General features: G+C 48.3%; 1 protein-coding gene across 1 annotated transcript in view; it reads right to left on the bottom strand.

Annotated features, from left to right (window-relative positions):
- Window positions 1-15,047, bottom strand: part of MVB12B (multivesicular body subunit 12B) — a gene marked incomplete at its 5' end in the record, with an annotated part of 116,810 nt that overhangs the window by 90,046 nt on the left and 11,717 nt on the right. Inside the window, 2 exons of the mRNA XM_008571967.1 lie at window positions 10,984-11,106; window positions 14,785-14,914. Coding sequence (XP_008570189.1) covers window positions 10,984-11,106; window positions 14,785-14,914 — 253 coding nt within the window. The remainder of the gene's footprint in view (window positions 1-10,983; window positions 11,107-14,784; window positions 14,915-15,047) is intronic.

The raw sequence follows: 15,047 nt of genomic DNA, 5'->3' as shown, positions 1-15,047 counted from the left end.
CAACCACCAAGAAAAATAAGACCCTCACAAAGTTGCAAAAATTACAAAGATAACAGATTTACAAGTGGCAAACACCTTGTCAGAGTGTGACATGAGACAGTAAAGGCCAACTCAGAGGTGGAAGCTGTATTGACTAATGGCCAATTCTTCATTAAATGGAAGCTCTGACTTCCCAAGCAGCTATATTAAAAATTAATATCAAAAAGCTCAGCCTAAACTCATCATTCATATCTAACAATACCAAACTGCATTCTAATGAAACCTCCCCTTCGAAATTACTCTGACACCAAAACTAAGTTTGATACTGTTACAAAAGCAGCCCTAGCTCTGTTCATGAGTATTTTGAAAACATTCAAATAACCTCACTCTGTAGGTCTCTTTCACACCACTCTCATGATCACCAGCATAAATCACACTGCTGTAATCCTGCTGAAGCATGGACTTTGAAGCCGTCAAGGAAATGGTGACACTGGGACCCTCCCATGCATGGCCTCCACATGCTTTCCACGGTCTGCATGGACAGCTCAAGTGCACTGGACCCCGGCCAGCATTCGCACATCTCCCTAAGCATGTGAGAGCAGGCTGTTTAGGCAGCTTCCGATGAGTTCCCCACCCACACGGCTGCTCTGGGATGTCCTTATCCACCAGCTGCTGGTCGGAGCATGGAGAAGCTGCATGGGAAGACAGCTGCTCCCCAACCACCAGCTCCGCCAGGCACAGACTTGGGTCCCCAGAGAAAGGCTTCACAACTGGGGACCCTGTGACCATGAGCAGCAGGACACAGGTGCAGTCTGCAATCTAAAGGTAGCCGGCCTGCTTGGTGAGTTCAGACCGTAGCTCTGTCATTTGCCAGCTGTGTGACCTTGGGCAAGGAGTTTAATCTCTTTGATCTCAGTTTTCTCAGCTTAAAATGGGGGTGATAATAGTACTTGACTCACAGAGCTATTATTAGGATTAAATGAGTTGTTATTTATAAAGTACTTGGAACAGTGCCTGAAACTTACTAAATGCAGGATGGATGGACAGATGGACCGAAGAACAGATGGAAGGAGACATGTATAAATACATGATGCCTGGTAATAAGCATCTAAACTAGCTCACTTTATACATTCAATAAATATTTTCTGTGTGCCTACCATGTGAAAGGCACCTGGCATTTAGGGGTCCTGACCATCTTGGGGCCATACGTTTTTTCACTGAACACTTAGTGTGAGCAACAAATGAGATGACGCAGACGAAAGTACTTGCTAAATTTCAGTGCACAGTGATGCAATATTATCATTGTGATTTGTATGGGACTAGGTTTTTCTGAGGTTTTAAAGAAGAAAAAGTAGACATGGGAACCCCTGTCATCAACAAGCAGCAAATCTAGTCAGGAAGATCAAACATAGATATAGGCAGCAAAGACAGGGAGCTAGGAAATGCCTCACTGTAGGATGCAGTGCGTGGAGGCAACTGGAGGAGAGGAAGGGAAGGTGACATGTGCCTCTTCCTACACAAGGTGAGGGTGACCTGGGGGTAGCCAGGACCCACCCTAAGCATTCATTCATATCTAACAATACCAAACTGCATTCTAATGAAACCTCCCCTTCGAAATTACTCTGACACCAAAACTAAGTTTGATACTGTTACAAAAGCAGCCCTAGCTCTGTTCATGAGTATTTTGAAAACATTCAAATAACCTCACTCTGTAGGTCTCTTTCACACCACTCTCATGATCACCAGCATAAATCACACTGCTGTAATCCTGCTGAAGCATGGACTTTGAAGCCGTCAAGGAAATGGTGACACTGGGACCCTCCCATGCATGGCCTCCACATGCTTTCCACGGTCTGCATGGACAGCTCAAGTGCACTGGACCCCGGCCAGCATTCGCACATCTCCCTAAGCATGTGAGGGCAGGCTGTTTAGGCAGCTTCCGATGAGTTCCCCACCCACACGGCTGCTCTGGGATGTCCTTATCCACCAGCTGCTGGTCGGAGCATGGAGAAGCTGCATGGGAAGACAGCTGCTCCCCAACCACCAGCTCCGCCAGGCACAGACTTGGGTCCCCAGAGAAAGGCTTCACAACTGGGGACCCTGTGACCATGAGCAGCAGGACACAGGTGCAGTCTGCAATCTAAAGGTAGCCGGCCTGCTTGGTGAGTTCAGACCGTAGCTCTGTCATTTGCCAGCTGTGTGACCTTGGGCAAGGAGTTTAATCTCTTTGATCTCAGTTTTCTCAGCTTAAAATGGGGGTGATAATAGTACTTGACTCACAGAGCTATTATTAGGATTAAATGAGTTGTTATTTATAAAGTACTTGGAACAGTGCCTGAAACTTACTAAATGCAGTATGTCTCTGCTGGATGGATGGACAGATGGACCAAAGAACAGATGGAAGGAGACATGTATAAATACATGATGCCTGGTAATAAGCATCTAAACTAGCTCACTTTATACATTCAATAAATATTTTCTGTGTGCCTACCATGTGAAAGGCACCTGGCATTTAGGGGTCCTGACCATCTTGGGGCCATACGTTTTTTCACTGAACACTTAGTGTGAGCAACAAATGAGATGACGCAGACGAAAGTACTTGCTAAATTTCAGTGCACAGTGATGCAATATTATCATTGTGATTTGTATGGGACTAGGTTTTTCTGAGGTTTTAAAGNACAGTGATGCAATATTATCATTGTGATTTGTATGGGACTAGGTTTTTCTGAGGTTTTAAAGGAGAAAAAGTAAACATGGGAACCCCTGTCATCAACAAGCAGCAAATCTAGTCAGGAAGATCAAACATAGACATAGGCAGCAAAGACAGGGAGCTAGGAAATGCCTCACTGTAGGATGCAGTGCATGGAGGCAACTGGAGGAGAGGAAGGGAAGGTGACATGTGCCTCTTCCTACACGAGGTGAGGGTGACCACGGGCCTGGGGGTAGCCAGGACCCACCCTAAGCATTCCGGAGTCCAGTCTCTCTCTTCTAGGAGGGAAGTGGCTGGCAGGAGGTGAGGTACCTGGCAATGGCCAGGGCAGAGATGCTTTTGGAACAAGACAGACATGCTCAGGAGCCAAAAGGAGACTGGCCATTAATTCAAGATGATGCGGGAGGCAGGTCAGATAACAGGAAGCAAGTGAAGGTTCCGGGCTGAGGAAAGAACACATGCATGCTTGAAAACCTCAATGGGATGGCAGGTAAGATAGAACTTTAAGGTTACAGGCAAAGAATGTAAGCATGAGCTATTTAAATGAAATCATTTCCGGGCCCTAGAAGTCTAGTCCCAATCCAGCTTTGAGTGCTCAGGTCCTCCCCTCCAGGGGGCTCTTCTCTGAGACAGCGCTGGCTGCTGCTACTTCCGACTGGAGTGGGTATAAGGCACCACCTGCAGAGTGGGATCATTCAAATCACAGTGCTAATGTCTGTGCTCTCTGTGCAAAATAACCCCAAATTGTAGTCTTCATCTTAAGAAGGAGTGTCTCATCAAGGAAAGAAATGACAACGTGTGTCCCATCTTTAGAGTGTGGAGGAGAGGAAATCTAATTATTTCAAGTAAAGCCAGTCCCACAGTTATGCCTGCACATGACCTGCAAAGGGGTCAAGGTTCTGAAGGCCCTCAGGCCCCAAAACCGTCTCTTGCCACTGTGAAAGAGGAACTCAAAATCCACGTCACAATTTGTTTACTATTGGGGGGAAAAAGATCACCGGAATCAGCCCTTGGCTTTGCCTTCTAATCTTACCCTGAGGCAGGACACATATAACCCTTTCTCATAAATGATGAACCTTACATTGAACCACAGGTTCCAACTTCAGTCCTCCGTGCTGAGCCTTCCCCTATTTAAATCCTGAGAAGAAACAGCTGGGCCTTCCCACAGGTGAAGGCCTCCAGTGCCAAGCCTTCTGCCATTCAGAACAGGTGGTCAACACCTCAACGGGAAAAGGAAAACCCAGCCTCCCTGATCTGCGCGACTCTGGGCTTCTCATTCTAGTCCTGCAACAACAGGGCAGGTGACAGATGTCATCTGTGGTACAAAGACCATCTTATAATTGAAAACTGACAGAAGGCAGCCTGAGGATTTGAGGCTGTCAGTGTAGACAACAGGCCTCCAGCCGGTGACCTAAGGCTCCATCTCCACTGCTGACTTACTCTGCCAGTTGATCAGGAAGCTGCAGAGCTTGTCCCTGTGCCCGGCAGGAAGGGGGGTGGAGGAGGCCAGGATGGAGCATGGCTCATTCATGGGCTCTTGACAACGATGTGATGGGGGATGAGCTTGGGTGGCACGGCCTGAATTCCAGATCGCCGTGGCATGATTTTTTCCTCTCCTTTCAGAAGGGCCCTTAGACTTTTAGATGACAGCCCTGGGACTGGAGTGATGGAATGATTTTTGAGGTCAGCAAGGATCTATGTTCTCAAAACCTGACATCAACATGCAAAAGTTGTGACTGAATCCTGGTGCCCTGAGAGGAAGACTAAATGCATGTGACAGATCTTCTGCAATCAAAATGCCCCATTTGCCAGAGTATCTGTCACAGATTGATAACATCCATCCATGCAAAAAGTTAAGTACAATTATGTCTGCCACTAGGAAACATACTTCGAACCTGTGACTGACAACTTGCTGGAAGCTTAAAAAGCAGGGGAAGATTACTGGAACAACTCTGGAGTGCCACGCCACCTTACAAGTGAAGCTCAGGCCCCGACTGACACCTGGCAGAGGCTCCTGGAAGGCTGCACCTTGCAGGGGAGGTTGCTGGTCCAGACTCAACAGCTGGGAAGTGTGCTCTGTGGCTTTCAATGGGAAGATAACCCTTTCTCCCAGAAAGGGACAGTGTCGATGAAGGGTCACAGGATGTTCCCCATGCCCACAGCCTGGGGTGTGCACACAGCAGAATTCAGGTGGCAGTTTTTCCTTCAGGACCACAGTGTGCACAGCTTGGCACCCCAGGCCAACAAGAAGGGCAGAATATAGCTACTAGAACCCCATGTTCATGATTTTCTAGGATAGCCCAGCCCAATGCCCACAGAAACAAGAAATGTCCTGTAATTCCAGCAGTCTGGAGTCCAAACTACTTATTTCAGGTGGACTCTGAGAGGGACAAAATACCCTTTGTCAGCTCACATATGCCAACGCTGGACTGAGACATGGTGTCAGCACTGCTGGGACGCCAGGAATTCTGGGAGGCCTCTCTGTGCCTTCTCCCCAGGGACGGAACCACAGCAGCAACTCCATGGTTACTTAAGCCCCATTCACTGACATCCGGCACTGTGAGCAGGAGATGGTGACAGCTGCAACTCAGACAGGGAGGCAGCACCGATAGAGGCCAGAGCAAATGTCAGTGGTCCACACCCTCTCCTGCCCCTTCGAGGTCCCCAGAGTCACCCTCGGCAAGGTCTGTGGCCCTGACATGGAGGTCTGCTGAATCTGAATTTTTGAGGATGGGAACAGGAAACAGGATACACTTGTGTAATAAGGTTTAAGAAGCACTGATGTCAAAAAAAGTCTGGAAAATCTGAATGCCGCCTGATTACCTCCAGCAGATGGGAGCTCATGACCCCTTAGGTGGCTTCTTCAACACCACAGAATTTTCACCTTTGGAAGTTCTATTTATGAATTTTTTAAAATGTTAAGCCAAATAAACCTTCTTATCACTTCAGGCTACCTGATCCAATTCTGCCTTCTCCTGGTGACTTCCCCTCCCACCCCACCTGCAACACTTCTGCTCTCTCTGCCGCACACTGGCCAGGAGACACCTGAAGCCTGCTGCCTTGCCTCCCCTCAGGTCAAGCTCAAAGACTCCTCCTATTCAAACTCAACGCTGGATTCAGGGAACTGTATGTGATGGTGTACGGTAGTGGACATGACCCTCCCCACGTACCTGGCAGGTGTGGGACAGTGCCCCATGGGACGTCCCCAGTGGTGCACACCAGACTGCGTTCCACACAACCTGAGCTGGTGCCATCCTGTCACTTCACACACACGGCTGCTAAGCCAGGCCTCCTGACTGGGTTCCAGTGCTATTGATTGTTTGAGCCTTGAGGGGAAGGGGGGCTCTCTGTTTGCCTCCACTACCTTTCATCTCCTGGTTCCAGCAGGGTGTTCAAGCTGTGGAGATGTGCAGTATCGATTCTGTCATTCAGTACATCAGCTCTCTCTAATGACTCTGTGTCATCTGCAAATTTTATAAGCATGCCTCTGATGTCTTTATCAAGCCTCTGTCTCTACTGCTTGGCAAGCTAGGGGCAACAGCCCACTAGTGCCTCCTCCCAGGTCAACGCAGAGCCATTCATTCATCCATACTCAGGGCTTCTGGTGCTCCATCAGCTGTGAACCCACCTGCCCCTCAAAGCTCTTCCCAAAACTCATTGTCCAGGCAGCAGCAGCAGAACCTTTTCTTCCCAGCAAAATCATCTGTGGGACCCTGTGTGTGAGAGAGAGGTGGAAGGGCTGCTCCGGTAGAATTGAGGAAGGTTCTTCCTCCACCTGCCCCTCTGCCCCACAGCAGCAGCACAGAGCAGAATCAGAAAGCCCATCATCTGCTCGTGTGCAGGAGGCTGGCTCGCAAGCTGGGGCCAGCCCGAAAGAGAGACAGGGAGATGGGATCAGGCCTCAGCCACGGACGAGCCCACTCTGCTGATCAATGTGCATGCACTGGGTGGGCAGAGGATGGAGCAGCCCACCGACCAAAGGGAAAACAGAGGCTCCAAGTCCTGGAAGAAGCGACTTGCACTCCTTCACTTGGAAACTGCCAAGAAACGTGTGCAGAGATGTTTGTTCGTAAGATAAAGATTCAATGGCCAAGGAACAGAAGCTGTGCCAAGTCATCTTATGCCACTTTTTGCCACAATCTTCACCAAACACTGTGTCCAATTCACTGGATACAGCCAAGGAGCATCCCTTGTCTCTCTAGGAGAGCTCGCCACTCTGAAAGGACAACTCCAAATCTGGTTTCATCACAAGCATTTTCTACAGTACCAGGGAGGAAAAAGGCAGGAAGCTCTGGGCAGGGCAGTACCTGCCTCTGGAAAAAGAGGGCAGTACTGCTAGGACCATGAGGTCCTCAGGTGGGGCCCATTACCTGTGAAAAGGTCCACCAAATGCCCCTTTTATCTGAAATAAAGCTGGGGATGGCAGCTCTCCAAAAAATGGCTGGGAATTCTTTGAAGTCGAAATGACAACATAAGAAATGGAGGCAGAGCACACATCTGGAGCTTTTCAGATGAACATCTACACTCTCAAGAAGGCAGCAATGTCTGCTATGGGCCCCTCCCTCGTTCCTTCCAGTCCCAGGGATCTGCTGGGAAAACCAGCCACCCCAGGCTCAGGAACCTCCACGGCTGGCCAGTAGAGGGCGCTGCCACACCACTCTCCCCGCAGCCTTGACTTAGCAAATTGATTTCCATGTCCACACAAAGACCGCACTGAAAAGTGTTTCTTCTGTTTGTGGTTTAATACTGCACAAGAAAACGGTAGGAAAATACAAACTTGCCATTATATGATATGATATCACCTATGTAAAAAGTACACAGAAAAAAGACTTGAAGAAAACATGACAAAAGGTTATGAGCATTTGCTCACTGGAAATGGAATTTCTGTTTTTTTCATTATTTTCTATATTTTGCCAACTCTCACAATCAGAAAAGATCTGCCTGGTGCCCAGAGACTTGGGAGTCATCTAGAGGGGCTACAGCACGGGTCTTCAGCTGCTAGAGCAGCATTTATTGGGTAACTGAATGCCCACCAGGACCTACGTGGGCACTAGGGGAGATAAGGGACAAGACCTGGCCCCTGCCCTCCAGGAGCTCACAACTTGACTACAGCACAGGATGAAATCAAAAATCAAAACGACTGAGAAGCACTCAGAGAGGAGAGCCCAGCACAGGCCCAGACCCAAGGGGCTCAAGGAAGGCTTCCTGGGAGAGGAAGAGAGCTAAGGATGCAAGACACCCCTGGTGCACAAGTAGCCCAGTGAGCAGAGGAGCAGAAGCATGAAACAGGAAGGGAAGAGGAGGCTACCAGTTCAGCTCCAAACCTGGGACTGGGAGAGAGAAGATGGTGGGAAAATATAGGAAAATGGTCAGGGCCCCTCAGATGTTCGGAATCGTGCTGAGCATTTGATGTAAATATGCACGTGCACCCAGGTGTTCCTTGGTTATTGTCTAATGTAATTGTGCATGTGCACTCAGTTGTCCTGGGTTATGGACTTAAGTATAAAAGATGAGTGGCTCTGATCCATGGTGCGCCCCGCCACCAGGATGGCCGGGTGGAGGGGCACGGGGAGGCTGCTACTACTGCTGGAGGCTGTTGCTGCCAGTGCTCCCGGGATGCCTGGAGAGGCTACCACTACTACTGCTGCTGCTGAGGACTGAGCTCATGTCATCTGCCAATGGCTTCCAGGATTTTTCCCAATTACCTAGTGTGGACCTGCATTTGAGGGGTCTGGTGATCCAGCCTGGCATGTGAGGGGCCTATGACCCAGTCTGCACAATTGGTTTGAAGGGTCTGAGCCCTAGCCCTGACAATACAAATGAAAACTTAGTATAACTAAAATAATGAAATGTTTTGCCTTTAGTGATGAAATGCCTAGCTATACAATTAGCATAGCTATTGCCTCAACCTGACAACTGGCATAGTCAGTCACATAGCTTTACAGAAGACAAGAAATCACGGGAGCTGGACACGGCAGCTTCAACGTTCTCTGGCAGCTTAGTATTTACCGTACAGGCCCACGGGTGACACCTAGCACCTGGAACACAAGCATCAGCCCTGCTCACCCCCAGACAGAAGGCTGTCACGTTGCTCTTCCAGAAAGTTTACAGACATGGAAGCCTCAAGGATCATTTGATAAGTCTTCAATGGAAAATTCAAATAAATAATCAGAATTTCATTTTTTTAATCAAATATACTATATAGGAAAATAATACCCCCCCCAAATCCACCCAAAACAAAAAAAAAATTAAAATCCCTGATGGATTAGTAGGCTCACATAGGTGCTTATGCTACCTGTGAGTTCCTGCTCAGTGAGAGGGGGGAGGTTGGGACAGACACGTGGTTTTTCCTTGGAAGCATTAATGTACACTCAATTATCCTACTGCATACTGGCGGATTTAACTCAGCCAAATTAGAATACATTTTATATTGACTATTTTGACATTTGTTTTATTTGGCAAGTAAAACAAAACTGATCCAATTTCCTTGCAGCCATTGTAAACCATAAACTGTACAACAGAGGTTATAAAATACACAAGCCTTATAAACACTTGGTTCTGATGCGCTACCCTCCACCTGGCTCCCAGCGGCCTGGTGTTCACAGGTGTCTTGCTTCAGTTGCAAGTAACCCTGAACTCACACTGACTGGCAAGCTTCTAGGGAGATCACTCTCTCTGCTTTATCTGGAAGAATTAGTATTCATTCTTTACCCAACAGTAAGTTAAAACCTTCCCTGAGGTGGTGCCCATTTCTGGGCCCTTCCAGACCATATGATGTCAACAGGGAGCAGCTATAACTACTTCAGGACAACTGATCCCTTGGGGGCTTTCCAGCCTTTGCAATGAGCCCAAACTTGAGCTGACCCCAAGCACAGGTGATGGGCTCAGCACGAGTGATGGACCCCAAGCACAGGTGATGGGCTCAGCTGACAGCCCCACCCCCACCCCCGAAGCACAGGTGATGGGCCTCAGCTGACCCTGAGCACAGGTGATGGGCCTGCGATGACTCCAACACAAGTGGTGGGAGTCCTCAGCAGCACCCTCCAGGACAGAGCTGTGATGGTGTTCTTGGCCAATGAGAAAGGAACAAGTGCCAGCTGTAACGTTGCTGGCCGCACCCTCCTGAACCTAAACAAAGAGACTCAACTACTCAACCTGCACCTCTGAGAAGCTCATTAGCTATTCATAGCTTTTTACGCCAAAGTGAAACTGAAAACTTCTGAAGTTTCAGACAATTCCAGGGGTGAAGTTTAAATAACAGTCTTGGTTTGTGAAAATGTCATGAGAAAGACCAGATTGTCTTTCTAGAGGGATGTCCCAAAGGACAGAGTCCTTGGAGAGCAGGCTCAGTACAGCTGTGTTCTCCCAAGTGAAGCAGGCACTTGGTGAGGAACAGAGCGCAGAGAGCCAGTGACCCCTCCCAAGGGCAGGGTGTGGTATGTGGAGTCCAAGGACCCTGCTAGTGACTTTCCTGTGCTGTTCCTGATTCATCTCTACCCACGTGGAAGCTTTTAGATCCATTCTCAGTGAGGTCGCACTGATCCCCAAAAGACTCTGCCTCCCATTCTTGTTTTATTCCCTTTTGTTATCCCAGTCCCAAACTTCATCACTGCTGTTCGTTCCTTGCCCTCAAACAATTTACATCTAGTGACGCATAGGTTTTTTTATTTGACAGGATTCTTTTTATCATTTGCATTTTGCCAAAAGTGTAAAGACCATTACTACCTCCATTACGACTGAAGTCAGTTTGCTGAACGGCTAGTTTGCTTTCCCGAGTTTCTTTGTGGAAACAATTATTAAAACCAAAATCTCCTAAAAAACTTCTCATCTCATACCCATTTCTTAATCTGAAGCTCACTGGGAAAAGAAACAATATGAAAATAAATGTAATTACTTACCAGCCCTCCTGGGTTTCAAAGGAGTTGCTGGCCAAAACAGAGAAGGAATTCCACCTTCTTAAGGCAAGTGATCCCAACCACGTGGCTACAAAGCACGTGTCTGTGCATCTCTATGTGATCTTTTGAATAGCAAGCCAATTTTAAGTTGCATATTCTGCTATTTTAGGACCCTGAAGAATATGCACAAAATAGAATACAGAACGGCCTTTATATTCATGTAATGCAAAGCTTTCTAAATAGGTTTTGAAAAGTCTCCTCTAAAAGTACATTACTCCTACAATTTTTCAGCTGTATTTTGCACTACTTCAGCAGTCACTAAGTGGAGGTGTTCTAAAATGTTGTGCTGTGGGACCCAAGACCACATGACAGCGTAAGACATCACTGACGAGGCCTCACCTGGGAAGGTTGGGGGCTGGGGTGGAAGCAGCTGATGACTGGGAAGGCGTTGTGGGCTGAGACGAGTCATGATTTCTTGGGACTCTGCCCATTCGGTACCAGATCCCCATGCTGTTCAGTTCCCTTTAGGAGAAAAGAGAAATCTTCATGGGGCGGGTTAGCACAAAGCATGATGTACCTGAGCGGCAAAGCAAACCGCTCATTTAAAAGAGTCACAGCCTCAAACACTGTGGAATCAACTCATTCCCCTGAAGGTGAGTTACGTCACCTCCCTTTGTGCTCTGGGCATCCGAGTTCAGAGTCTGATCCGAGGGGGACTGTCCTGTCTGAGCAGCCGTCTTCTCCCACCCTGGCTCATCTTCCTACTCCTCCTGACACCTGCCATGCTCCTAAGTCTTCAAGAAAACTCTTTGCATTCTGCCATTTCATGTAGGTAATGTGATAACCCACATAGAGTCCTTTGTGCAGTCAGGGTTAGACAGAGGGAGAAAAGGACTGACAGACACATACGTCTGGTTTTTAACGACAAGAACAATCAGCCCTCCACTCTGCTGCATGCCCAACATGAGGAGACAGCCCCGGACAGCCGGTGTCACCTGCAGTTGTCCCCTTTCTCAGGGTCACTTTGGGAGACATCTTCAGACCACAAAACCAGAGGCACATGTCCCACGGACCACCACAACTAAGAGTGGACACAGAGGGGCCGTGTCACAGGGTCCATGTACGTCACAAACACCACGTCATACTTTCTGTCATTTTATACTCACACCCACCACAGACCAGCCCCACCCCACACAGTCAGGAGTGTTTGAGACAGGCAACGCTCTTAGGAATTGTAACAGGATTAGTTTAGCCATATCCAGTTTTCAGTTTCTCAACTTCCACACAGAACTGCATCTTTGGGACCTCATGTAGAGGACAATCATCTCTTAACAAAATGAGAAAAGACTTCCTCCGTGGACACCTCTGGTGAGCTGCTCAGTACACCACAGCAACTATTCTAAGCCACAATTTTGTCTTATTAGGTGAGTGATTCCAATTCGCAGCACTGATTTCACCACATCTCGGTCACGGCCTCAAGCTGCCAGGCTTTGGAAAAGCCGATTTGAACGTGAGGTTTCTGTCTCCCCCAGCCAACAACCCCAGACCCTTGCAAAGTAACATGTGGAATTGTGCCTGTTTTTAAGAGTGAGTGACTTAGAGTTCTAAATATTGAATTCTCTTCCTTACTTAAAAAGAACACTAAAATTGTCTTCCTCTGGAAAAGAAGCTTTGCCCCAAGATGAAACAAAACTACTTTAGCAATCTTTTCAAAATGATGTGAAAGAAAAAAGATTCTAGTTTTGATTATCAAGACACATATTGGTAAAAATCCATTCTTTGGTATTGTTTAAATTGGTTAAAAATTGTATCTTTTTATAATAGTATAGTTTGTAATTAAAATACCACAGTAGCCAAAATTAGAATTTAAAAGTTCATTACCAAATTGTTGATTTCCACTATTTGTATGTAAATGGCTGCCAGTAAGGCACCTGAAGTATGGTTGTTCTCTTACCTATTTCCTACCCCTGTAATCCTGTTTACATAATTAGTTTAAACAAGGTTGCCAAACAGGATTTTTGAGTGTGTAGGAAGGGAATGATCACAGAGCACTTCTTAATAACCACGAATCTTGACACAGAGCATTCAGATCCCATAACTGAGGAGTCTAAAGAAACTAGTGCACCGAGATGAAATTAATCCCTATTTCTGTGATACCTGCTCCCTACATGCTTCAAGCAAATGCCACAGGGCTCCTCTACCACCCACGCCACCACATCTAGGAAAGGCCTGGGATTGCAGAGTAAAGAGGAGGAACTGGGCTCAAATGAACAAGAGTAGAACAGAGTACAAACCAGATCCAGGAGGCCAACCTCAAAGCCAAGCAGAGGAATGCATCTCCGGGAACCCACAGTGAGGAGCATGATGCCTGCAAAGCCTGGCACAGAGAGAGGCGTATGGCCGAGGGGGGCCAAAAACCACCCACCGTGCTGATTAATGTGAGAGACCCAAATTTCAGTTGATTAACACCTGTTTTCTTCTGGACATCCAGCATCCACTCAACCTCTGCTTTCTGACTTTTCACCTCCCCACCAAACTCTGGGGGCAGCCATCCTGTCACTGTTAGCCCTTGAGTTCCAGTGGAGCTGACCCTACTTCCAGGTCAGGCCTGGTCAATCAGAGAATGACCTATTCCAGAAAACAGTGGCCAGTTCAGAGTGCACATGACCCTCGTTAGATCAATCAGGACCAATGAGATTGAATTCTAGAACTTCTGTTTGAACTATTGGGAACGTAGTCTTGCTCTTTGCCTCTGGACTTGAACCCAGATGAAAAGCAGGTGAAGCTACTGCACCACCATGCTTCCACAAGGGGAGAACATGTGTCAGGATGAAGTCCACCCAGAGGTGTTGGAGCAAGGAGGGACACGGGGAAACCAGACCCTAGTGACGTCCTTTGAGCTCCTACTTCCAGCCATACCTGAAGCTACTCCTGCCCTCTGAACTCTTTTATTATGTCAGCCAACAAATTCTTCTTTTTGCTTAAGCCAGTATGGGTTGGGCCGGCCCCGTGGCTCACTTGGAACAGTGCTGCGCTGGTAGCGCCAAGGCCGCGGGTTCAGATCCTATATAGGGATGGCCGGTGCGCTCACTGGCTGAGCGTGGTGCTGACCACACTGTGCCGAGGGTTGCGATCCCCTTACTGGTCAAAAAAAAGCCAGTATGGGTTGAGTTTCCTGCTACTTACAATCAAACAAGCTCAAGAAGAAATCCTGAGATTCCACGGTATTAAGGATCTATGAAGCAGCTACAGAGCCAGGACCGTGCTCAGGATTGAGGCTACCAGGTGAGCAGGACACAAACAGGCCCAGACCTCAGAAGTCTGCTTATCAAGGAAGATAAATACCAGACCAAAAGACTGCACAAATAATTATCATGCAGTCATGTAATATTTGCATGTCTTCCCAACTCAGAAGCCTCCACTGCCTTTCCAGCACGGTTGGAATAGAATCCAGACTGCCACCACGTCTCAGCAGGTTCCACCGATGTCCCCCCCCATCCCCAGCATGCCTTCCTTTGCTTGCCTGTCCCAGCCACGCGGGGCTACTTCCTGCTCCCAGAACATGCCACACTCACTCCCACTTTCATTCCTCTTACACTCACTCTTCTGCTCTTCCTAGAAGGCTCTGCCTCCTCATCTTCATGGCTGGTCTCTTCTCAACATTTAGGTCTCTGCTCAGATGTCACCTTCCCGACCCCCTGACTGAAGCAGCCCCCACTCCATCAATGTTTCATTTTCTTCAGTCTGAAATTATCTCTTTTATCCTCCTATTTATTGCTGTATCTCTTTACAGAACACCAGCCCCTCAAGAGCAGGGCCTCTGCCTCACTCACTACCAGGCCCAGCGCCTAGCCCAGGGGCTGAAAACAGGTGCTCCACAGGACTTCGTGGGGTGAATGAACAGAGTGGAGAGTAGAGACCTGGGAAGTTCACAGAGGCATCTGAGAAGGACCCAGAGGAGCTTGAAGGGTAGAGACACAGAAGGACAGGGGAAGGACAGGCCTAGGACGGAGTCCACAGCATGAACCAGGCAAGGTGGCGGCTGGGCATGGTGGATGGCTGCAACTGGGTGGGGAGGGCAGCAATGGGAGCTGGGGCCCAGAGGCAGCCGAGAGGCACTGCACAGAAATTCTTAGGACTTCATCCTGTCCCCGGAGTGAGTGGAGAGCAGCAGATGAGATCTGTGTCATTGAGACTTACCCAATGAACGTGTACTGAGGAGGGGCCTGCTTGGTCCGGCCCATGATCCGAATGTCACAAATCGCAGCTTCCGTTGAGTCCCGTGGGATAAATTTTATGCACAGCCTCTTCTTTCTAAAAGCCACTTCCTCTGAAGGAAAGGACAACAGAAGAGTTATGAGTCTTCCAGGGGACAGGCTGTGACTGCAGGGTGGGCGTCGGTTACCACGCTATGCACTCAGGCCCTGGCTCAGACACCGTGTCCACCCCCCCCCCCCCCCCCC

This window comes from Galeopterus variegatus, unplaced genomic scaffold, assembly GCF_000696425.1.
Source record: "Galeopterus variegatus unplaced genomic scaffold, G_variegatus-3.0.2 Scaffold739, whole genome shotgun sequence".
Taxonomy (NCBI): domain Eukaryota; kingdom Metazoa; phylum Chordata; class Mammalia; order Dermoptera; family Cynocephalidae; genus Galeopterus; species Galeopterus variegatus.
This window is presented reverse-complemented; position numbering and strand designations above follow the sequence as displayed.